Source organism: Papaver somniferum, chromosome 7 (assembly GCF_003573695.1).
Source record: "Papaver somniferum cultivar HN1 chromosome 7, ASM357369v1, whole genome shotgun sequence".
NCBI lineage: Eukaryota > Viridiplantae > Streptophyta > Magnoliopsida > Ranunculales > Papaveraceae > Papaver > Papaver somniferum.
Genome location: NC_039364.1, coordinates 42,498,203 through 42,521,278, shown reverse-complemented (window position 1 = coordinate 42,521,278; position 23,076 = coordinate 42,498,203). Strand labels below are relative to the sequence as shown.

Here is a 23,076-nt window from a genome sequence, read left to right as displayed (position 1 = left end):
GCAAGCAACATATATTATTTTATTTTCCTAGGGCGAGTCGAGTGACACTCCAAACATCATGCTTGGGGGAGAGTTGCGTGGCACCTGAATATAATGCAAAATTCACTCCTCAACACATTGTTTAGGTTCGATAAGCAAGTGGGAAGTCAAATCAAATCTGCGCCGAGATCAAGTTCGAGTTTCGTTTAAGCCTTCGTAGCGGCGTTCATGGGATTTATTGTGTTGATTTTTAATCCACAGTATGACCGAGTTCATGTTTCAATGAAGTTGTTGCGTAGATATCTTGTCCGCAACTCGATCAAGTTCGAAGTTCGTTACATTGCTCTTTGAGATGATGTTTCCAGCATTTGAAGTTGTCGCATTCTTTCTTAAATGACATTTCTTAAATTGCATAATTGCATCTATTTGGTGTGGGGATCACGGCATGACTAATGGTGTATTGGTGTTTGGATAGTTCTTGAGAGCCTTACTTTGGTAATCTCCACTTTGATTAACTTATGAGCGGTGTGGCGTCGAATATAGCCATAAATTAAGAGACACGAAAAGGTGCAAAAGCTTGTTCCAGATAATGAGAAAATCTTGTTCCAGATAATGAGAATGTCCAAATCATTTAATTGAGTATCATTCTTCACATCAAGAAACTCGGATTAATTCGTTGCACCGACACGTCAAGAAGTGTTTCTACTTGCAGTCTGGTTTTCCTTCTACGTTCATCACTATTGTTGTTGTTAAGAGCTTAGTGCCCTGGAAGTCTAAACTTCCCATTACTAACTGGAGTTAAAAAGAAGGAAGAAATATTTCTACCCTTATAATGAAAGCAAGCTGATCATTTGAAGGTGAAATTACTAACATAAACAAGTACTTACATTTGGATTTACTTGTATATGCTAGTGGGGGAGAATATAATACTACGGACGACAAGATCCATATGAGCGTTTCAGAGCTGCAACAGAAGGTTAAAATCCTTACGAAGGTCATTACTTCACAAGTGATTGCAGACAATCTTTACCAAGACTGAGTATCATAAATACTAGTTAGAGAGTAGATATATCTCAATGATGTCAGGGGCACGCAAACTTTAGTTCAGAAATTTGTTCATGAGTATTTAAACATACTAAACCGATTTTAGAACTTTGACCACTAAGTTTGCAAAGGGGTACGCAAACTTTAGTTCCGAACTTTGGTTTTGTCCAACAGTTTGCAAACGGGTACGCAAACTGTCGTCCCGGACCTAACTCAGGTAGAACCGTTCGCATACTGGTATACAAACTTGGTTCCCGGACTTTAACAGTTAAAATTGAATCTATGTAACTCATAATTTGGCATACTGGTATGCAAACTTGGTTTCTGGACCTGAATCATACCAACACAGTTTGTACACTAAGTACGCATACTCTGATGTTTTCCATACCAGGGTTTTAGTTCTAAACTCTCATTTCAATCATTAAAACATTCTTAGAAGACAACAATGGCTGTCTCATACAAACCATTAGCTTATAAGCAATTTTCAAGTGATCGAATGATCAATACGAAACTTTCCAAGTCGACATCAAATGACTGTCTCACATAAGTCATGTAAGATGTTTCAAGGCAATTTAGGTGTTGAATTATGAGAAGAATTGTTGTATTTTCCACATGATCATCTTTTGACTTATTATTTAGTTTCCAACAAATAAATTGTTTCCAACTAAACTCGTCAAGAATAATGATAAATATAGCTAAATCAAAAATCTTTCAACACATATTTCGAGAAACAGATAAACGAGTTATACTCAGCTCGAAATAACCAATGTGTATGATATGAAAGTTTGTATCACTATACGACTTTTGTCTCAATAGGAGATAGAATAAAATAGAATATAATAGACTTTTGAGTGATAGATAGGTTTTAGTCTCCAGATACCTTTTGTTGATGAAGTTCCTTCGAGTTCTTCAGTATATCTTCGTCTTCAGTTGTAAGCGCCGTGAAGTCTAAAGCTCAACTACACAATTTATCCTAGTCCGAAACTCTTATAAGTAGACTAGAAATCAAGACTATAGTTTGATCAACTAAACTTGAGAAACAAGCTTGAGATATTAACGCTTGCGAGTTCGACCGAGCAGTGCTCTAACAACTGTCCTCACTTAGCCACTGTGGTCATCCGACAGTGTGGAGTTTTCGTCGGGCACCGCTGCGGTTATCCAGCAATAACTTTTGGGGAGGTCACCCAACCCTGGATTACTCCGAGCATGCTTAACTGCAGATTTTTCAACCAACTCTGTAGCCAACTGTGTTGAAAAGGCCTCGATATCAGGAAAGGAAAAACCATTACTATATTCCATTCCATCAGCGAACCACTGCCGAAATCGGGGTATTACAACAAGTGCACAAGGAACCAACAACTTGAGATCTCATCTAAATACCTGCAAAAAGAAGCCGGAGAATCAGCCTGGATAAAGAAAGATAACTGCTATCAAAACAGGTAACACAAAAATAACTAAGCTAATTGGAAATATGATACTGATGCTACTAGATTACTTGTTTCTAAGCATGATTATCCAATAAATATGGTTGAACATCCGTATGTTAGAGAGTTTGTGAGGTCACTTAACCCTTCCGCCAAGTGTTACAGTAGGAATACAACTAGGGATGACATTATGAAACTGTATGCTGAGTTCAAAGTTCAATTACAAGAAGATATTAATTCAATGACATCCGACTATAGTTTAACAACTGAGATGTGGACTTGTAAACATATAAAATATGTTTATTGTTGTGTAATATGTCATTACATAGATGACGCATGTAAACTGATTAAGAAAACAAAGCATACATTTTAGTGACATCACCACATACTGGAGAAGTTCTTGCAGATTTTGTGAAAGCAGTAGCTCTAGATTGGAATATAAATTATAAATTTTTTGCTTTAGCTGCCGACAATTCTAGATCCAATGATGTTATGATGGCAAATCCGAAGACTTGTTGGCGTGGTAACAATCATATATTGTCTAATTCTTGAGGGAATTTGTTTCAAATAAGGAGTATCAATCATATATTGCATTTCGTTGTATTATGTGGGATGAAAGTAGTTGCTGGATTTATAAATAGTATCAGAGACTGTGTGAAATATGTCAAGTCTTTGTAGGCTATAAAAGAGAGGTTTGCAAATGCTTAGGCACAAGTTAAGCTTCCTGCAATGTCTATCAGTTTAGATGTGGACACCAGATGGAAATCAACCTTTAAGATGCTTAAGGATGCAATTGATTTGAGATAAAGATTTATCAGGTTAGCTATTGGATTCTGATTTCACTATACTACCAAGTTCAAAGAAGTGGCAACAAGGAATACATTTGTGAGTGTTAGGAAGTGTCTGTTGTAATTTCAACTAAATTTGCAGGGATTAAGTATCCAACGACAAATATGTATTACAACGAGGTCTATAAGATTAGCATTAGACAATCAGAATCTAGTCCTCATATGTATATCAAAGAAATGGGTTAAAGATGAGGTCAAAGTTTGATAGTTATTCGAAAGAGTCTAACCTGTTGATGAGCATTGGAATGGTTTTAGATCCTAGATATAAGGCCAGATAGATAAAGCTTGTTTATAAGAAATTATATGATTCGCATAGCTATGTAACTCATTATAACAAATTTCATATAACACTGAATGCATTTTTATCTTCATATGAATGTGCAAGTAACTCTATAGATCCTGATTATTTTGGGAATTCAGCTAGTGGGATAAGTTCACCTGGAATTGAGAAATAAGTGATTATGAGTATGATGAGTTTATGATGGAAAACAATGAGATTGAGGTTCAGAAGTAAAAGTTGGAGAAGTACTATGAAGAAGCACAACTTACTAAAGGCACTCCTAAAGAAGAATTTATGTTTGATATATTGAGTTGGTGGAGTAATCATGTTCCTAAGTACCCAACTCTTGTAAAGATTGCAAGAGATGTGTTGGTTGTTCTAGTGACAAGTGTAGTATCAGAATCCATGATTAGTGCTGGTGGTAGGGTTCTTACAACAACCAAAAGTTCATTAGCTCTAAAAGTTGTTCAAAAATTGCTTTGCTTAAGTGATTGGTTGCTAGATCTCAATGACAATGCTAGTACTGGTTAATAACTTTCTTTTTCTTTCCTTTTATATTTCTTGCACTGCCAACTAACACATTTCAATTTCTTTGAAGTGCAGATATACGTTGAAGTTTGAATGTATAAGGACTAAAGGAGTAAGGAACGACGAATGCAGGCTGCTTACAAGTTACACTGCACACATTTCAGTCCAAGGATTCTTTTCTTTTTCTTTTGCAAGAACATGTAATGTACTATAAATTTGTAACATTTTTGTGTGTGTACATTGTGTTTGAATTAAATTTTGAATTGAAATTTGAACTGAAAAACATGTTATTCTAAAATCTGTCAGATATCAGAATTTATCGGAGAAATATCCGATATCCAATAACCTTAATAAAACGAAATTGGTTAGAGAGGTTCTATCAGAAGTTATTGGATATCGGATATCCGCTGACAGTTATCGTAACGGAACCGGCTGAGTCAGTTTCCGTTTTGGTAAGTTCCGCTGAAAACACTATGTGTAAGTCTTCCGAAAAGTTTAACATTTGTCAAATTTTTTATGTATGATTTATAAGATATAAAAAATATGTCAAATTTTTATAAATAATTTGTAAAATATATCATATTTAAGTGGGTTTGACAATCATACTCCTAAAGAATAGAATTTACATCCCATTATAATTTTTTTTTATCTATAAGGATATTTTTGCAGAAAAAATCATTTACTTGACCACGTTGCCAAATAATATCTTTATTTAGGTGACCTTCGTTTTTTAACCTGGCATTTTTAGGGACGACCCCGAAAAAATTAGGGACGACTTTTTTATTCTCAATCCATAGCCAAGGTTAAGGGATGTCCAAAAAATGGAAAAATACGTTAATGCCCTCCGTAATCGGAAGTTATTTTGTGTCCGATTGTTAATATTAAATCGGTAGTTAAGTAATAAAAAGATACTACCGATTGATATAAATTTGTGCTAAATGCGTATTTGGGGCTACTATTAATCGGAAGTTAACGATAAATTCATTTACTACCGATTATAGGCTCAATCAAAATTCCAAAAAGAAAAAAGGATTTTTGTAAAATCTCATTTTGGGGCTACTCTGTATTCGGTGGTTATATAAACTATTTTGACTACCGAATATGATTGAATAGAGCCACCGTACAATCGGAAGTCAGAATTTTACCTCATTTACTACCGATTATAGGCTCAACCAAAATTCCAAAAATAGATGATTTTGGCAAAATCACATTTTGGGGCAACTCTATATTCGGTAGTTATATGAACTATCTTGACTACCGATTATGGTAGGATTTCGGTAAAGATATCTACTGTATAATCGGAAGTCGGGATAACTTCATTTACTACCGATTATAGGCTCAACCAAAATTCAAAAAATTGAGGATTTTTGCAAAATCACATTTTGGGGCAACTCTATATTCGGTAGTTATATGAACTATCTTGACTACCGATTATGGTAGGATTTCGGTAAAGAGATCTACTGTATAATCGGAAGTCAGGATAACTTCATTTACTACCGATTTTAGGCTCATCCAAAATTCAAAAAATTGAGGATTTTTGCAAAATCACATTTTTGGACAACTCTATATTCGGTAGTTATATGAACTACCTTGACTGACGATTATAATAGGATATTTGCAAAGAGAGACACTGTATAATCGGAAGTCAGGACACCTTCATTTACTACCGATTAAAGGCTCAACCAAAATTCAAAAAATTGAGAATTTTCGCAAAATCTTATTTTGGGGCTACTCTATATTCGGGAGTTAAACAAACTAAATTCACTACTGATTATGGTAGCATTTTAGCCAAAGGTCTACTTTAATCGGGAGTCAAGATAATATTTTTTACTACCGATTATTGGATAATCAAAATTCAAAAGATAGAGGATTTTATTTTGGGGATACTTTATATTCGGAAGTTATATAAACTAAATTGACTCCCGGTTGTGAAGTTATCTACCAATTATAAAGGGTAGTTTGGCCATTAAAAAATGAGAGATAAGGGATGACTACATTTTACGTTTGGGTGATTTTTTTTGTCTTTTTGTGTCGTCCTTAATCCTTTCGGGGTCGCCCCTAAAAATGACAGGTTTTTTAAGAGTCATCCAATAAAATGAGTTAACTTTTTTTATTGAGTATCAAACCCAAGGTTAATAGAATAAGAAAGAATGACAAAACCAAACACTTAATTCCCACAAATAAATTTTCTTGCGTTAGAACAACCTAAAAAAGAAAATTAGGTGGCTAATGCGTCATCACATGGCCAAGTTTATAGTGGATAAACACAATGACATTTTTTATTAGTGTTCTTCATAAAGCGTGTCAGTACTCAGTGGTCACTGTGTCGGTTCATGATCAAGGAATTTCTTTTTTGATGTTACAATATTTGATTGATGCCCTTGGATTTTTTATATTTATTTGTGGGGGTTAGTGCATGTAGATCACCAATTGAGTAGATTCCACGCAATCAACTTTGTTCTTTCCTGATTCTTAAATACAGAGGAAGCTAGAACACATGCATACAATAAAGAGAGAGATGGGTAAAGGAGGGATGTCTCATGGTGGTGGTGATGGTGGTGGTGATGAAAACATGGCAGCATGGCTTCTTGGTGTGGATAATCTTCAAATCCAACCATTCAAGCTTCCTCCTCTGGGTACTACACTCATTGCCACTACTTAGAAATTAAAATTGCCTTTTCCTCTGAAGTTTGAACTTATTTCTGCTGATTTAGTTGATTCATTATAGATTTGTAGTTTTAGTAGTCTAACTGGGAGTGAACATATAAATTTATACTAGTGTGTTTCTTGAATTTTTTGCAGGTCTCCATGATGTTAGGGTTAGAATGAAAGCTGTGGGTATCTGTGGAAGTGATGTTCACTACCTCAAGGCAATCTTCTTCTCACTCCTCTCCACTGATCTTAGGTTTTTTCCTTTCTATTTATATAATTCAATACCTCCTTTAAATTTCATTTAATGAAACTGACATTAGATTCACTCAACAAAAGAAAAATAAAAAATCAGATTGTTTCTTGCAGTTCAATAATTTCTGATTGATGGTAGTTTCAAACTACTGGATGTGCTAAATTATGTGTTAGATTTTCCTTAAAATGTTTTGAGTTTTTTATTTCCTGTTTTAGTCTGAAATTGGTCTCTAAACATTGAGATGGTAATTTTGGTACCAGACCATGAGATGTGCTGATTTTATTGTGAAAGAACCAATGGTGATTGGACATGAGTGTGCTGGGATCGTAGAAGAAGTTGGAAAGGAAGTGAAATCTCTAATAGTCGGTGATCGAGTAGCGCTAGAACCTGGAATTAGCTGCTGGAGATGTAATCTTTGTAAAGATGGTCGATATAATCTATGTCCCGATATGAAGTTTTTCGCAACACCACCAGTTCATGGCTCTCTTGCAAATCAGGTTCTCCATCTTTGCATTTTTCTAATCTGAATATATGGTTATTACAATGATAATCTGTTATCTGCCTAGTTGATTAGTTTATTTCATTTACTCTTTGTTAGATAGATGAGAAGTACTCAGTTTCAGTTCATTCTTTAACTGTTTCTTTTCAATTGTTGATGCATTACCGGTACTCAAATAGGTGGTTTTTATAGTTGTGATTATAGGGTACTATGCTCTCTCAGTTGTTAGGAATTGCGGTTCGCAGTCAGCGAATGGCTTATTGAGGCACAAGTACACCATATCTTGTGTACTTAGTTTAAGGCTTCTTATCATGTCTTCACCTGTACACAGGGTGTATGATAATGTGCAAAATCGTAGCAACTTGGAACCATTCTTAGATTCCTTAAGTGTTATATACTTATATTCCTTCTCTATAATTCTTAAGTCTTGTATTCCTTCTCTATACTTAATACTTCACAGAACAAAATGTACATACTGGGACAGTTGATAAAATCAATTGTATCTTTTTGTGGAGAATTGTTGGTTGGATATACTTTGATATATGCAAGCAAGAGATTTCTTGCTGCTTATAAACGGAAGTTTTTGTTCTCATGACGATGGTTAGGAAAACTTTGACGTCTACTCAGTTTGTATGCATCCAGACAGAAAGTAGTTTGAAAATGCCTTATTTCTTGTAACAGGTGGTGCATCCTGCGGATTTATGCTTTAAGCTGCCTGACAACGTGAGCTTAGAGGAAGGAGCAATGTGTGAGCCTCTGAGTGTTGGTGTCCATGCTTGTCGTCGTGCAAACATTGGTCCAGAGACAAACGTGTTGATAATGGGAGCAGGTCCTATAGGACTTGTCACTCTTCTGGCAGCTCGAGCTTTTGGAGCCCCCAAAATTGTTATTGTGGATGTGGATGATCATCGTTTATCTGTTGCAAAGAAACTCGGTGCAGATGACATTGTCAAAGTTTCAACAAATATTCAGGTGCACTATATTTTACTCATTTTGTACAATATCCCATCTTTTGTAACATCCAAGTACCATCTCATCAAATTGTTTACTACTCGTCTTTAGACATCTTTCACGAGAAACATTGACAGAGAACAGAGAAGTAAATATTCTCTTAATTGCTAAACCGTATCGTCTAACCGTCTTGTAAACAGAAACTGGGCTCTGAGGCACCTTATGGACTAGTGCCGTCGTCGTTCACAAATAGGACTATAGATTTGTAATAAACAGAAAACTGTTCTCTGTGATCTCCAAAAGTTCGAAAAAACTCTGTTTGGATAATTCTTTTCTTGCTCACCTTAATTGGCTACTTCTCTACAGCATGTGGATAACGAAGTGGTTCAGATTCAGAAAACAATGGGGGTTGGAGTGGATGTGACCTTCGATTGTGCAGGCTTTGAAAAAACTGTAAGGACAGCCCTAAATGCTACACAACCAGGTGGTAAAGTTTGTCTTGTGGGAATGGGCCATAACGAGATGACTGTCCCACTTACTCCTGCTGCTGCAAGGTATGTTTTGCCAACCACATACTCTAAAACCTCCAATTGTAAAAAGAGAGGTGTAAGAAAACATCTATCAATATTGAGTATTCTGGACTAACCGGGAATAGACAGGATAGCGAGTTAGTGAGGAACTTCCTGCAGTGATACACTGTATCCTCGAACTCTCAGCCTCCACATGGGTATAGTTTGTTCTGTCCCTTTAGAAAACTAGCTGATAGTTCATGCTATTTACAGTAGGTTTCAAGTTTGAACTCACAAGCTTCACGTGGATGTGAACAGCTCAGTTTCCCCTTTGGTCAGCTTTGAAACGAGACTTGGTAGTTTTCTGAAGTGGTTAACCGTTGAATCTTGTTATGTGAACAGTTATCTCAAGTTCCAACCACACAATCACATAGGCTCACTTATGTTCTTACATTAAGAAAGGCTTTAGCCAGAACTCAGAATTGCATGCCCCAGATTCCATCCAACAGAGTCTTTACTAGTGTGAAACTACTCCCTTGCCAAAACTATATTGAGCCAAATAAAGAACACTGTCCTGTTTATTTGGTTTCTTCTACTCTTAATAGTGTCATTGCATATTATTGTTTGAATTTGCAGAGAAGTTGACGTGGTAGGCATTTTCCGGTATAAGAATACGTGGCCACTTTGTCTGGAGTTTATACAAAGTGGAAAGATCGACGTGAAGCCACTTATAACACACAGATTCGGATTTTCTCAGGAAGAAGTTGTGGAAGCATTTGAAACTAGCGCTCGTGGTAGTACTGCAATCAAGGTCATGTTTAACCTTTAAAACTAAAGCCCAAGACTAGTCTCAATATAAAAATCCTACCAAGATCATATGTTATCAGAATAAATCCTCATCGGAGTTTATTATGTATGGCCTTATAGAGAAAAACAGTTGGATGAAAAGTTGTATTGGAGAGAGTTTCCGAAGAATAAATATTGCAGTTTGTCTACTTGTTTCATCTAATATGCCGTTTAAAATTGAGCAAGCAGTTTGAGGTTAAGTTCTAAGTAAATTGCCGAGTTCTTAAAACTGTTGTCAAGTAAAACTACTTGTTTTTTCCGATAAAAGAAAAAGCTCACATTCAGTCAAGTTTCTTCTTCAAACGTAAGTCATGGATTTAAAATTTCATGTTAGATGAAAAGCAAAAAGAGAGTATCTTGTGGAAAACAAATGCATGATTATTACAAATCCAGGAGAACTGTTACAGGAAGGAGATCCCCTAACCAACAACTGAAGTTGTTCACTTACAAATTAATCTAGCTAGCTGGCCTGATCTTAGCGAAGAATCAAGTAATTTTTGGCTCTGATACGGCTCTACTATATGCTAAAGGCAGCATAAGAAACTTCTTTGTCCTCCCAACATAAGCACGTTTCGTCAAATTGTCATAGTTATTATCTTCAATGGCATCCAAAATCTCCCGGTACAACAACAAAGAAGTCCAGACCTGCAAAATACACCATTATAAGCGATAAATTTAAATTTAATTACTATTATCGTAAAGTTGGCTATAGTTTTTGAGGGTACTTGGTACTTACCGGCCAACGACTAGCTGCATCGAGCTGAGAAGCTCCTTCTTCTGCTTTGCTGAAAAAGAACCTGGCCCTTGTGATCTGCTGTTTCATGAATTCTCTCCATTTGTCAGACACTGTTCTTGAGTAAACATCTTCATCTCGTAACCCAAATTGCGCAAGCTCATCTTGTGGAAGATACACTCTTCCTCTCAAAGCACTGAAGTCAATTAAGAGCATACAAACGCACCCAAATTAAAACCTGACAGAGTTTCATAAAATTGAGTTTGTAGTTGTTTACTGTACTTACTCTTCTCCCACATCTCGAAGGATATTAGTGAGTTGGTTACCAATACCCAAGTTGAGAGCAGCTTCATAGATATTGTGGATCTTAGTGAGAGATTCAGATGCAACTCCCACCACTGGAACACTCATTAGGCCAACAGTGCCAGCAACATAGTAGCAATAGAGATAAAGCTCTTCAAAAGTCTGGTAACGACATTTGCGGGTATCCATTCTCATTCCTTGAATCATATCCTTGAAAGGCTACAACATGAAAACAAATCCCATCATTTTCTATGGTAAGATCTTCTGTATAATGCATGGGTCATAGCTTAAATGAACTTTATAGCCAGTTCTTCAGTGCTCCATCTCCAGTACCTTAATGTCAATGGGAAATTTCTTGACGGTATCTGTGAGTGCGGTATCAAGCATATCGTAAGGACAACCACTGAAGATATTTTCCAGTCTTTCTTGCCATCGATCCAGAACAGCGTCATTCATATGGGGTGCGTTGGGCCCATCGACTAACTCGTCTGTCCTCCTACACCAAACTGCATGAAACTTAAAACGGTTAGATCTGTTTAAAATGCACTATGCCAAGGCAAGAAAAGTGCCAACAAGGAGATCATGCATCACTTACCATAAATGGACCAGATAGCTTTCTGGCGCTCTTCAGTCATCAATAAAGTCCCTGAAATGGTAAATGAAGTAAGTGCGCTGATATTCTCAGGAACTTGTGATATTATAGAGCCTATTCCAAAAATTATTTAGTAACTTGGCAATTGGCATACCAAGATAAAAGGTCTTGGCATATGCTGCACAGATATTTCTGCAACGTTCATAAGCCTCGTCAAGAAATCTTGGATTAAACACTATTTTCTGGTTGTTATTATAATTTGAAATCAAACCCTTGGCTGATGATGATGATGTTGATAACAAATTGTTGTTAGCTTGCCGAGATTGTCTATCAACGATCTCATCTAGCCGTAAATCAGTAAAAGAGATGCCATTTTTTGGTAGTTCCGTGCAATGTTTAAATGGGACAGCAGCAGGTATCAGCATCTTCTGCTTTTTTTGGTACTTAGATTTACATGTTCTTGTACATGTAAATTTAGCAGATATACTAATTGTGGTGCACATTTTTGCAAACAATTGAAAGTATAAAGAAAGAACGAGAGAATAGTAAGAATATGAAGAACACAAACCAAGAAACACACATCATATTCTTCTCACTTTCTCCTGTTCCTTCTCTATCACGGAAGCTCCCGAAATGGTCATGCATCCTCCGTTTGGACGCGCACATCTCCTTTGGATACATCGGTAACATCACATACATATGTCACACAATTTTTTAGTATAAATGTGTATTCATATACATTATGTGCTTTTATGGAACAGAATTTTAATATAAATGTGTATTCAGTCTCTTTAACTTGGTGTACAAAAACAAGCGACAAGAAGGGATATGACAAACTCTAACCTGAAATCAACAATTTGTGGGAAATCAACAATTTGTGGATTGGACAATTTCAATGCCAAATTTCAAGTCAATGAAGATGGTTTCCTTTCACCAGTAGTATTACAAATAAGAAACCTTAAAAGACTGGCGGTGGGCAACTGAAATTTAAGGCATTCTTCCACTGCCACCACCAGATCGTTGTCATAATAATCCATGGTTTCAATATGAGCTATTTTGGTGGCCTAAACACCGAATTTCATTTATCAAGATTGACCACATGTATTTGCAAAAATGTAGACACCTCACCTTGATGTATATATATATGTAACTCCTACAGTAAGGTTGTTTTTATAGGCATCAGAGAGCGATGACATTGACATCAATTGCTACTGGCGGGTACTATCCCCTGATCAATATGGGTTCCTTTGCTAGTGGGCAAACTTATCACTAATTCTGGAATGCAATGACTAAAAAAAAGGGGACACTGAGATATTACCAGCTTTACAGATTCAAATAAAAATCTTACCGAAAAAAATTGACTACAAGAGTACATCGGAAGTCTCTGTGTGCATCCTAGTGTTACCAAAACTTTAATTTGATCCCTGAAAATGCTGCAAATCCACTAAGGATGGACAAAATGAAGGCATACCCAACCAAGATAGCCAAGGCTGTGATAGATGAGGTGGAGATGGTGTCAACGCTCATGTTTATTAAACCCGTCATGATATTCGCCTGCACATGAAAAACAAATACAGTAGTTAGTACAGATTAGCAAGGTCTGTTGCCAACAATAGGAAGAAATAGAAAGAGAATCACCAGGAGGAATGATCCTAGTAAATTTCGGTCAAATGCTTCTTCAATAACTGAAGTTTTTTGTCCAGGAATAAAATCCGACAGCACCAAAATCGCCAAAACCTGCAAAATGTTATGGAAGTTCAACAGACAACAAAAACCTCTTTAAAAGAAGACATTAATGATTAAAAATTCTCCTCGATTAGAAATTCAAAGAGTTAAATTCTACAGAAAATGGTTACAGATCAGCTACTCTGATTGGACATATCTTCTGAAGTCGTAAAAATTTAGAGAGCAGATTGATCAGCTATCATTGACAATCCCTAGGATAAATGGTTGTCGTTGACTACACAAACCACATATCACCACTTATAATCAGTAATCGAGAAATACCTGAAAGTTTTGGGCTAATACGAAGGCAACATATGTCAGATTGCACTGCATAAGAACCATGATTAGTACAAGGTGATAATTATATTGAAATTACACCATAAAAACGCGTGGCGGCACGAATCATAAGCTTACTAATTTCTCATCATTACCATTCTGCGGGAAACTCTTTCAACATGCCTGTCCAATATGATAGTTGATAACCTAAAACATAGATAGTGCTTACGGGATTAAACAGAATGATTGACAACATTCACGTTAATTCAAAGAAACCCAAAAAGCTTAATAATTTCAAATGAAAGGAGAAATTTTACCAAAATATAACAGCAAGAATCCAGACTCTCATCCGGGTTCGTCGATTGTTTCCGAAGAAAAGAAAGTTTCCCAACTGGACTCCAACTAAATACATGCCCCAGTATCCTAACAAAAGAAAAGGAAAAAACAACAGAAAATAAGTGACTTCTTACCTTTTAAGAAAACCAGAAAGATCACAGTTGATAGTTCAAAGGATAATGAAGACAAAGGAGTAAATGCTGGAATCAACAAGCCTAAAAGATATTACAGATAACACTTACCAAAAATACTAACAACACCCTCTTTGTTTTGGCTAAAGAGGTTATTTGCTCTTTCGTTGGACAAAAGGAACTCATTTAATCCAGAACTTAACCATAGCTGATATCCTGAAAGAAGAAACAAGATTATTTCATTTACCTACAATAAAACAAATTACAGAGATACAATCTAGCTAATCTAAATAGGATTTGAAAAGAGAAGCTGATATTAGTCCATATGTACCTATAAGAATTGATAAACCAAGAATACCACAATAACGAGAATGAATGTTTATCAAGGAAGTTAAAAGAGATACGCCAGCAAGAGTGAAAAAGAAATTCCAATGTACTCCATACTCTCCCACATGCACCTAAAACAGATAACAACACAAGTTAATTCCATGAATTTCTGTGAAAGATTAAATGTATTACTGACTTTTCACACTTCTGATGACATAACCTGCCTTGGGTTTTAGCTAATGGATTGAGATGATAGTAAACGAGTACCTTTCACATTTCAATCATTTTAAAACAACAACGTGCTGTGCACAAGCCCACTTCTTTTCTTTGAAGTATAAAATAAGAAAACATAGTCATGGAAGGAACAGTAAAGGAGCTTTCTACCTGATAATCTACACCTGATGTAAAAATGAGTCGGCCAACTCCTAGGATGATCATTGGACTCGTTGATTGAAGAACGGTCTTCCACATCCTAAAAGAAAAGATATTGGTACAAATTCAGCAATAATAAATCATTCAAAGAATTTCTCCAAGTTTCATAAGAAGCGTGCAAACAAAGCACAAAAGGATAAAAGATGATTCACTAATCCAAAAATTTGGTGATAGTCATCATATTCTCTTGCTACAGTCCACATCCACAAGTATCATTAGGGCATTCATTAAATAAAAGGAAGGGATCCAAATTAGTTAAAAATTACACATGAATGTCGCTGCAACAGATTTATTTTTTCAATAACTGTAAACAATATCGGTTTTCTCTGTGCTATATGCATTTACTGGAAAATGAATGGTACTGACCGAGAATATTCAACACCGATGAGATATTTTCTTCAAAGAAAGTTGTAACAAGGCAGGGGATGATTAAGCAATGTTTCCGAAAAATACAAGGGCTCCGGAGCCAAAGTTTGTACTAATAATAGTCAAAAGAGGTGAGGAGAGAGTCTAGGTGGGACATGTTATTTGTGAGGCCTAAAAATTTCTAACAAGGAGCATAGGTGCAATACTGAGTCCGGCATTTATCAGATGTGTAAGTAAAAGATGCAAGAAATGACTCACATTGACGAGACATTCCGTGCTTGTCTTGAAACTAAAGAATTTGCTAGGACAAATGATCCTACCCCGAGATCCATCTGTGGAAGCCAAAAACAAGAGAGGGAATTCCCCAATTCCTATGATTAGTTTCTCGATGTGTGTTAACTAATCAAGAATGACATTAGGTAACAGACCAGCTCAGATGCTAGAATATTACAATGTCACAGAGAATTACAGAAAATTATAGCACCTCGACAACAACCAAATGTTGTCAAATATGAGATGAACATGCTGTCCTAATTAAGCTTCTCAAGAACAATCAAATTCAACTATTGTTCCATTAAGTGATTATCCATTGAAATTGTTTGCAACTATTGGGAGTAAAAAGGGACAAGCAAGAAGGAGCTTACCAGTCCAGTACCGTAAGTCTCAGTCTTAGCATATCTCCGAGGATATATTGTGAAATCCACAGCCAAGATGCACAAGCACGTGACAATCATCTGCAGTGTAACTACATCATTCCTTGTGAGGGAAAGTAGGACTTGAAAAGAACGAAATAATGTAACAAACTAACATATTAAAATCAGAAGTAGAATGCATACCATGGAAACTCTATATGCTGAAACATTTGCACTAATGGAACATGCAAGGTCAGATCCTCTTTCTGAATATGAACCTGATCTAGATAAGACGTATAGAAAGAAATGTAAAGGTCTCCTCTCACTGAACGAACTCCAGCACTCGAAAGTTATGTGAGCAACAAATTCAACTGAAAGAAGAGTTTGAACAACCAGATGATCCATACTTTTACCTTTTGTCTCCAATGCAGAAGAGCAACAACAGTATCAAGAAAATCACACATATATTTGTCCATTCCGCTAGAACCTGGCATGAATACAGATTCATAAAAAGATGTATAAATGATAAAGAACTACACTCCAAGCAATAGTTGAAAAGTGCACTCACAGTGAGAAAAAGAATGGTTGGAAGAACAATAAATAAGAAATCCATAACCAGCGTGCTCATGTAAATTCTCCAACTTCTACCATCAATAGTTCCATCTTTTTCTTTCTTTGATGTGATTTTCTTTGCATGTAAAGGTCCTGGGCAGTCAATAATTGGATTAACCCTTGCGACAAGTAATTAGAATGCCATATCGATTGAACTATACATATCACAAAATTAAGAAGGATTACCATATAGTCCCTTTGCGCAAACATAGTGACGCAAAACAATCAAAGCCTGCACAGAAAGATGTGACCTATATGGTTAATAATTGTCATATCTAAGATGCAACTGGACAAGAACACAAAATCAGGGCAAAAAATTCAACTTACAGGTACAATTGTTGAGAGGGAGACAATTTCAAGAATCGAAGATCCTGTCAGGTTGCTTACGAATCTAAACATTAGAGAAGAAAAGTGTAAGTGGCCGGGCAGTTAATAACTTAAGAAACAAAGATATAAATGAATGAAGATCGTACTCTTCTTTCAGATGCTTGTTGGGATTGAAGGAATTTCGAAGAGGATCCATTTGGGCGTTAAGGTGAAGAAGAATTCTAAACAATGCCTTTAAGAGAAAACTTCTTTCATCCGTCTCATATGTTTTCTGTAACAATTGGAGAAAGGGGTTTTTTAGTAAACCTTGAGTGTGAATTAAAAGTATGTTGATTTTTTTTACAGCTACAATAGTAATGTAGTGGCATAGATGACATTACTACCTAATTGTACTGACTTCCAATAGAAAATAAACTATTCCAGAATTGAGCAGAGTCCTATGAGATATAACTTAAGTGGTTGAAGCTATCTAGAAAAGTCAAAGTTCCGATCATGTATAACTTGATGACTTGCTTTCAGAACGAGCCTAGGAGCAATGGAATAGCAACATGCATAACCACATCTGAAGGCTAATTATCAATAGAGTAACCAAGCACTTTAATCTATATAATTGGATTTGAAATGAGATCGATTTTGCACTACAATTCAACAAAGTATTGTACCAATTAACTTGATGACTGCTGACACGGTGAGTGGCGACGAGGAAACAAATGCTAGAACATTTCCTTACGCACATCAAGAGCAGGCAAAACTAAGTTCGCCGAGGGTAAAAGTAACAACACAAGTACCTAACTAGCATAACCAAAACTAAGTTCGCCATAGCAGAATTTATCTAGGTTTCAAATTGCATAATAATCCCTAGGTCTGTAATATATTTTCCTAAAGAAGATTCAAAGAACAAATTGGCGAGAATATACTTTCAAAAATCGAGCATCAGGAGCATTGGACAAGAAACCCAGAAAGTATGCACCAACAACCCAGAAAGTATTGCAGGAACTCTATATAAATCTATGATCTGTCACTAAAATTATCAGATGCACAGAACTTTTCAGTTTTCTAGTTTTTTTTAGACACCAGTGCAAATCTCCTTTTATCAAAATTAGGGTTCGTAATAATAAAAATCAAACAACAAATTGCTTAACATCATCGTACCTTGCAAATTCGACCAAGGTCAATTTCGATTTCTAACTTGAAGGAGACATAACTTTCTATTTTTCGTTTTTAGATTTTGGGTCGAAATATTCACGAATCGGATAATGGGTATGCATCCTAATAAACCTGAACCCGAAGCTCCGTCATCTGATGCAGGGCCCGGAGCCAAGAATTATCCGATAGAGGTTCAAAATTTGGCAAAATAAAATAAAATAAGGGGGTGCAGAAGCAAAAATAGGCTTGTATATAAGAAGAAATTTGTAATTCGGCCAAAACTAGAACACCGCTGCCACGGTGGGAAGGGCCGATCGAAGAGTACTCTGCAGTCGTTTTACAGTGTTGTTGCGGTTCTCTTGTCTTTCTTTTATTTCACGAAAGGTGAGTAATGTGTATTTCTTGTGTCCACAATTACTCCACCATCCGCTTATAAAAAAAATAAATTACACCACAATCTCATAACTATGGTATTCGGTTCTTGTTCAGATTTGGTACATTCAAAACATCAAACTCGATGCGCCACTTTTTCTTATGCTCCACCTGTTATAATACATTTGACGCATGAAACACAGGTGTAAAACTGTGAATGAAACCCAACAACAAATAAGGGTAATATTGTACTTTAAGTTAAAAAAAAAACTACCGAAAAGAAAAAGAAGAAAGAAAATAACTTTTATCTCCTCTCCTCTTTCCAACTCTTTAACTTTCTCTTCTTCCTCATCTTTTGCAGCTCAGCTTCCATTAGTGAAAACAAAATTGTAACACTTAGTTTAAATTTGTTCTATTTTTAGATGATTTCTATTTGGTTTAGATCTTAATTGTTTTAACGTTTTTTGTATTTCGATTTTATTCGGTTCAATTTGGAGCAGAAATGAAACTGGGGATGGATTAAACAATCAAAGAAAGTGAAGATAGGAGACTGAATAATTAAAGATTCCATCAATTATCTCGGCGTGGTCGTTGGTATAGGTCAGATCCATACATACCGGACATGGAAAATCCCTTTTCATTGCCTGATTATCGTAGTGCGATACTCTATTTTTTTGCAGGACAATGGTTTTGTTATTGTAATATAAACTTGTATGTTCTTCTTAATGAAATTGAAGCAGATTTCAATGATTTTTTTTTTGTCTTTTTTATTAATTGAAGCTGGTTGTGGTGGTTGCGGCGGTGGTGCTGATGGTGTTGTCGGTGGTAGTAATGGTTAGTGTTATGGTGGTGGTGGTTGTTCTGGTTATGGTTCTTCTACTGGTGTGGTAGTAGTGGTGGCGGCGCGGTTGATACTGGTGGTGGTGTAGGTGACGGTGGTGGCAGGTGAAGAAATGAGGATGTAGTAGTGGCGGTGGCGGCGCTGCTGTGGAAGGAGGTGCTGCTGATGAAAGGGGCGGTATTATGGGTGTTGATGTTGAATAACTGGTTATGGTGCTGATGTTGAATAACTGGATGACAAGGGACACAGCTGTCTTTTTGTTTGCACACTGAAGGATAATTTTGTCCAATAAAAAGTAACCAGAATTTTCCGGACATAATTTTTCATCAAATCTTTTTATGAAATTGAAAAATTTTGTTAGGTTTCATTTGATAAAAAAAAAAGTGGCCATAAAAGGGACTCCCTCCTTTCGGGCCTTCCGGTCGGTCGGCCCAAACAGGCTTTGGAGCCTGGCTAGGAGTGCAAGTGCACACCCTTGCACTGGGTTGGCTCTGCCCCTACATCTCAAGACATGATTCAAATAATTGAGAACCCGTGCTATGTCATTGCAGTACAACGTTAGGCTTAGTCCTACGGTGCTTCAAGACTTAACATTCAACATGGTGCCACGTCACTGTGAATCATCTCCCGGCCCTTCCAGTGGTTCCACATTCCTTCTAAAAGCACCAAACGAAAAGACGTTGAGCGACCAGCAGTTTGACGCTTTTTGGTGAGCGTCAAATGATTAGTCGTCTGACCTAATCAACAGTTTTTCGTTTTTTGTCAACCAATGTGTAGCTTTAAAAAGGTCAAACAAATATTCAACGTGAGCGACCAATCGTTTGGCACCCATCGCTCGGCGTCAAACCATTAGTCGCTCACAAGCATATTTTAGGAGAATATCCTTTTGAGCGCCAAACCATTGGACGCTAAAGCAATTTTTGAATCCCCAAACCATTAGTCGTTCATGTGTTGATTCAAGATTGCGTTCAAGCAATTGCTTGAACCTTATGTTGAATCAAGCCTTTGCTACGCTTTTGTAACGGTTCCAATGTTGTATGTTGAACTTTGAACGTCCATAGGGGAAAGCCTTAAGTCATTTGGTGATGTTAATGATATCTAGCAACCCGAGTTCGAAACATGTCAGCACCAAACTTTTTATCAATCTTAAAAATATAAAGTAAAATAATTGATATTTTTTATTTGTTAGAGCATTGCTCGGTTGAGCCCACCAAGCGTTGGCATCATTCTTATTGGTTATTCTGATGCTTTACTCACTTCTTTTATAGACTCCCTGAAATTTGAATTTGTTATAAAAGATTTAGGAAACCTATACAACTTCTTAGGCATTGCGGCTCATCATGATATCTCTGCAAAGAAGATATTTCTGACACATAATAAATATTCTTAGGAATTGCTCGACAAACATGACATGACGGAATGTAAACCCTGTCAAACTTCTTTAGCTTGAAGGTGAAGTTTTGCATGATGCAACACCTTATTAGAGTTTGATTGTGGATTACATTATTTGACACCAACAAGGCCTGATAATAGTTATGTTGTAAATTATGTCAATCAATTCATGCATTGTCCCACCAATGTTCATCTTCAACTTGCTAAGAGGATTCTCATATATTTGAAAGGCTCACTTGGTCAGGGTTTTACTCTTGGCAGTGGAAATTTTTCTGAACTTATTGCATTATGTGATAGTGATCGGGTTGGATGCCCAAACACCAAGAAATCTACTTTTGGATACTGTGTTTTTGTTGGTGGTAATTTGATGTCTTGGTTTTCTAAGAAATAACGGACTATTTCTCGCTCTTTCGGTGAAGCAGAATATAGAGGACCTGCTAATGCAGTTGTTGAGATTTCATGGCTTTCCTACTTGTTTTAGGAACTTTTTTTGTCAGTTTATCTCTTCCTTACAAGCTACATGTTTTGAGGAGCTGAGAGTCTTTCTGCAGATCCAATCTTTCATGCTCGTACCAAACATAGGTTGATTGCCATATGATCAGGGATCTTGTTAAACTAGGGTTCTTACAGGCCCCTTATGTTCATACTTTGAGTCAGATAGCCTATTTGTTCACAAAAGGTTACCCAAAAGATCAGTTTGGTATTGTTAGAGCATTGCTCGGTTGAACCCACCAAGCGTTGGTATGTCAAGTTTGGTTTTCATATTTTAGTGAATCAAAACTCATTTAAAGAGTCGTTTGATTTTTTACTAGAGTCAACTTCGTATAGGTTAGCTAGAAAGTTACTAGGATATGAGACTTGCAAATATTACGTGAATACTTGAAGAATGTGAAGAAGTAAAGAGATACAACGACGACATCATCCTTCCACTTGAGGTTAGTAATATTTGACTTGAATTGTTTCATTCCTAACATATCTTTCAAGTCGTGCATATTGAAGACGTAACTGCGAAGCTGTGAATGACTATACTCTAGTTAGACATAGTATTAAGGAATTACAATACGAAGTATAACGTCTATCTTTTGAACTTCGTATATAAGACATCGGCATAACCGTAGGAATGCTATTGTGGTTATGTATGGGTATGGGTGAATATTTCGTCCTAGGAAACAATGTTTTACATTTGTTTAAAGGAAGTACAATTCATAAACTTGTTTTGTGAATCGAAAGGGAAATCGCTAGGCTTATTGGTATTGTTATTCATTGCAAATATTTGGATTACAATATGTGTGTTTAGTATAACCGCTCATAACTTGTTTATGTATCTTGGTAAAACTATTCACAATGCCTGACTTTTGTATTGGTATGACTTTTATTAGTGAAACCGATCTTAAGTAATCACCTGAGATGGTATGATCGATATATTGTAATTGGTATGACCAACTCTAGATATTGGGGAACCGATCCTAGTAAGAGGTGCAACCGATCACAAGTATGTGGAATTGATCCTTGTAAGAAGTGCAACAAGTCTTAGTAATTGGTAACTGATCATATGTCTTGTGCAACCGATCACAAGTAAAATACCATAAATATGTGATAACGGATCCTAGTACCTAGTCAACCATTTTTTGGAAAGCTAGTGTGACCGATCCTAGTACCCACATGGAGGTAGAATCCAAGCTTTGTGTTTTGGTAGAACCGTGAAACCCATTAATGGTGATTTGATAGGATAATCAATCACATAGTTCTTGGAAGTCAGATGAACCAATTCTAAACTCGTTTGGAAGTGTGGCAAATCGGTTCCAAGATTGTAAATATGAAAAAGGATTTACAAAGTAAAGATGTCAACATACTTTGAACATGTGCAGTAACTCTTATCTTTTATTATTCAAAGATATTCCTTAATAACTAAACGAGAATCCCGGATCGAAATAAATTGAGAATCTTTTAATTAAGGTTTTTAGTTTTTATATGCTTTTAATTTCCAGCAATTAAATGCATATCTTTAGAAAATAAAAATTGGTAACGTGCATTTACTAATTGGAGATTTTCTACTAAGATTTCGGTCAATATTTGGACAGAGCATTCACAGGAATTATGAAAACCTTATTTTCCTTTATTGCATATCTTTGAGAATGTTCGGTTTTAGAAATTCTAAACTTCCTTGGTCTATAAATATTGAAGTTTGCATTTCGAGCAAACCAATCCTCAGAGCCAGCAAAACTACCTAGTTGTGTTATTACTGGTGGAGCCATCTATTCGGAGAGGAAAGTACCCTAATTATGCGAAATCTCTTACGATCGCTCGTTTTAAAGACTTCTTTGGGATTGGGAAGCTCAACGAAAACCGTTGGTGGGAAACTAGATAATTGCAGTTTATTATCAGTTTTCGATTGATTTTATTGACTAACGGTTGTTGAACTTTGATTGCACCTAGTTTGTTTATGCTTGAGAATATTCTCTTCTGATATAAGATTCACTCAAACTAGATCGAAGTATCGATGGGAATCTTTAGAACTGTTTGTAGATCTGAAGACGTCTTGTGATAATCCATTGTTAACAGACTCCGTTCTGTGTGATTGATCACAAGAGATTCAAGTTGTTTGTGTGCAGGTGTTTATTGAAGATCTAAGAAGATTTGAAGACAAATAAGATTTCTTATTTGAGTTCATAATCTTTGGTGTACACAAAACTTGATTGGCTAGGGATCCAACTATAATC

The 23,076-nt window shown here is 36.2% G+C and overlaps 3 protein-coding genes across 12 annotated transcripts; 1 reads left to right on the top strand and 2 right to left on the bottom strand.

Moving 5' to 3' along the window:
• The first annotated feature begins 6,439 nt into the window (after positions 1–6,439).
• Positions 6,440–10,001, top strand: LOC113297113 (sorbitol dehydrogenase-like). The gene is made up of 6 exons (XM_026545525.1): positions 6,440–6,739; positions 6,906–6,973; positions 7,269–7,505; positions 8,189–8,479; positions 8,825–9,012; positions 9,604–10,001. The coding sequence occupies exons 1-6, from the start codon at positions 6,601–6,603 to the stop codon at positions 9,794–9,796; spliced, it is 1,116 nt and encodes a 371-aa protein (XP_026401310.1). The 5' UTR covers positions 6,440–6,600; the 3' UTR covers positions 9,797–10,001.
• A 124-nt stretch (positions 10,002–10,125) lies between these two features.
• Positions 10,126–12,928, bottom strand: LOC113297112 (phytoene synthase 1, chloroplastic-like). Of its 8 annotated transcripts, none has more exons than XM_026545520.1 (8): positions 12,790–12,928; positions 12,022–12,110; positions 11,596–11,633; positions 11,445–11,495; positions 11,183–11,355; positions 10,833–11,068; positions 10,550–10,742; positions 10,126–10,458 (listed from the first exon to the last, which is right to left on the bottom strand). In XM_026545520.1, the coding sequence occupies exons 1-8, from the start codon at positions 12,814–12,816 to the stop codon at positions 10,300–10,302; spliced, it is 966 nt and encodes a 321-aa protein (XP_026401305.1). In that variant the 5' UTR covers positions 12,817–12,928; the 3' UTR covers positions 10,126–10,299. The 8 variants fall into 8 exon arrangements, with proteins under 8 accessions (XP_026401305.1, XP_026401306.1, XP_026401304.1 ...); XM_026545521.1 differs by having other exon boundaries at positions 12,022–12,107; positions 12,790–12,846; XM_026545519.1 differs by lacking the exon at positions 12,790–12,928 and having other exon boundaries at positions 12,022–12,171.
• On the bottom strand, positions 12,816–17,889 carry LOC113297111 (uncharacterized protein At4g17910-like). Of its 3 annotated transcripts, none has more exons than XM_026545514.1 (17): positions 17,758–17,889; positions 16,752–16,876; positions 16,606–16,669; positions 16,465–16,510; positions 16,235–16,371; positions 16,080–16,153; positions 15,871–15,949; positions 15,679–15,768; positions 15,293–15,366; positions 14,621–14,708; positions 14,241–14,367; positions 14,021–14,125; positions 13,760–13,865; positions 13,598–13,649; positions 13,449–13,493; positions 13,080–13,178; positions 12,816–12,995 (listed from the first exon to the last, which is right to left on the bottom strand). In XM_026545514.1, exons 2-17 carry the CDS (start codon positions 16,799–16,801, stop codon positions 12,843–12,845), a joined length of 1,389 nt encoding a protein of 462 aa, XP_026401299.1. In that variant the 5' UTR covers positions 16,802–16,876; positions 17,758–17,889; the 3' UTR covers positions 12,816–12,842. The 3 variants fall into 3 exon arrangements, with proteins under 3 accessions (XP_026401299.1, XP_026401300.1, XP_026401301.1); XM_026545515.1 differs by lacking the exon at positions 17,758–17,889 and adding an exon at positions 17,523–17,678; XM_026545516.1 differs by lacking the exon at positions 17,758–17,889 and adding an exon at positions 17,268–17,503.
• Between the last annotated feature and the right edge of the window lie 5,187 nt (positions 17,890–23,076).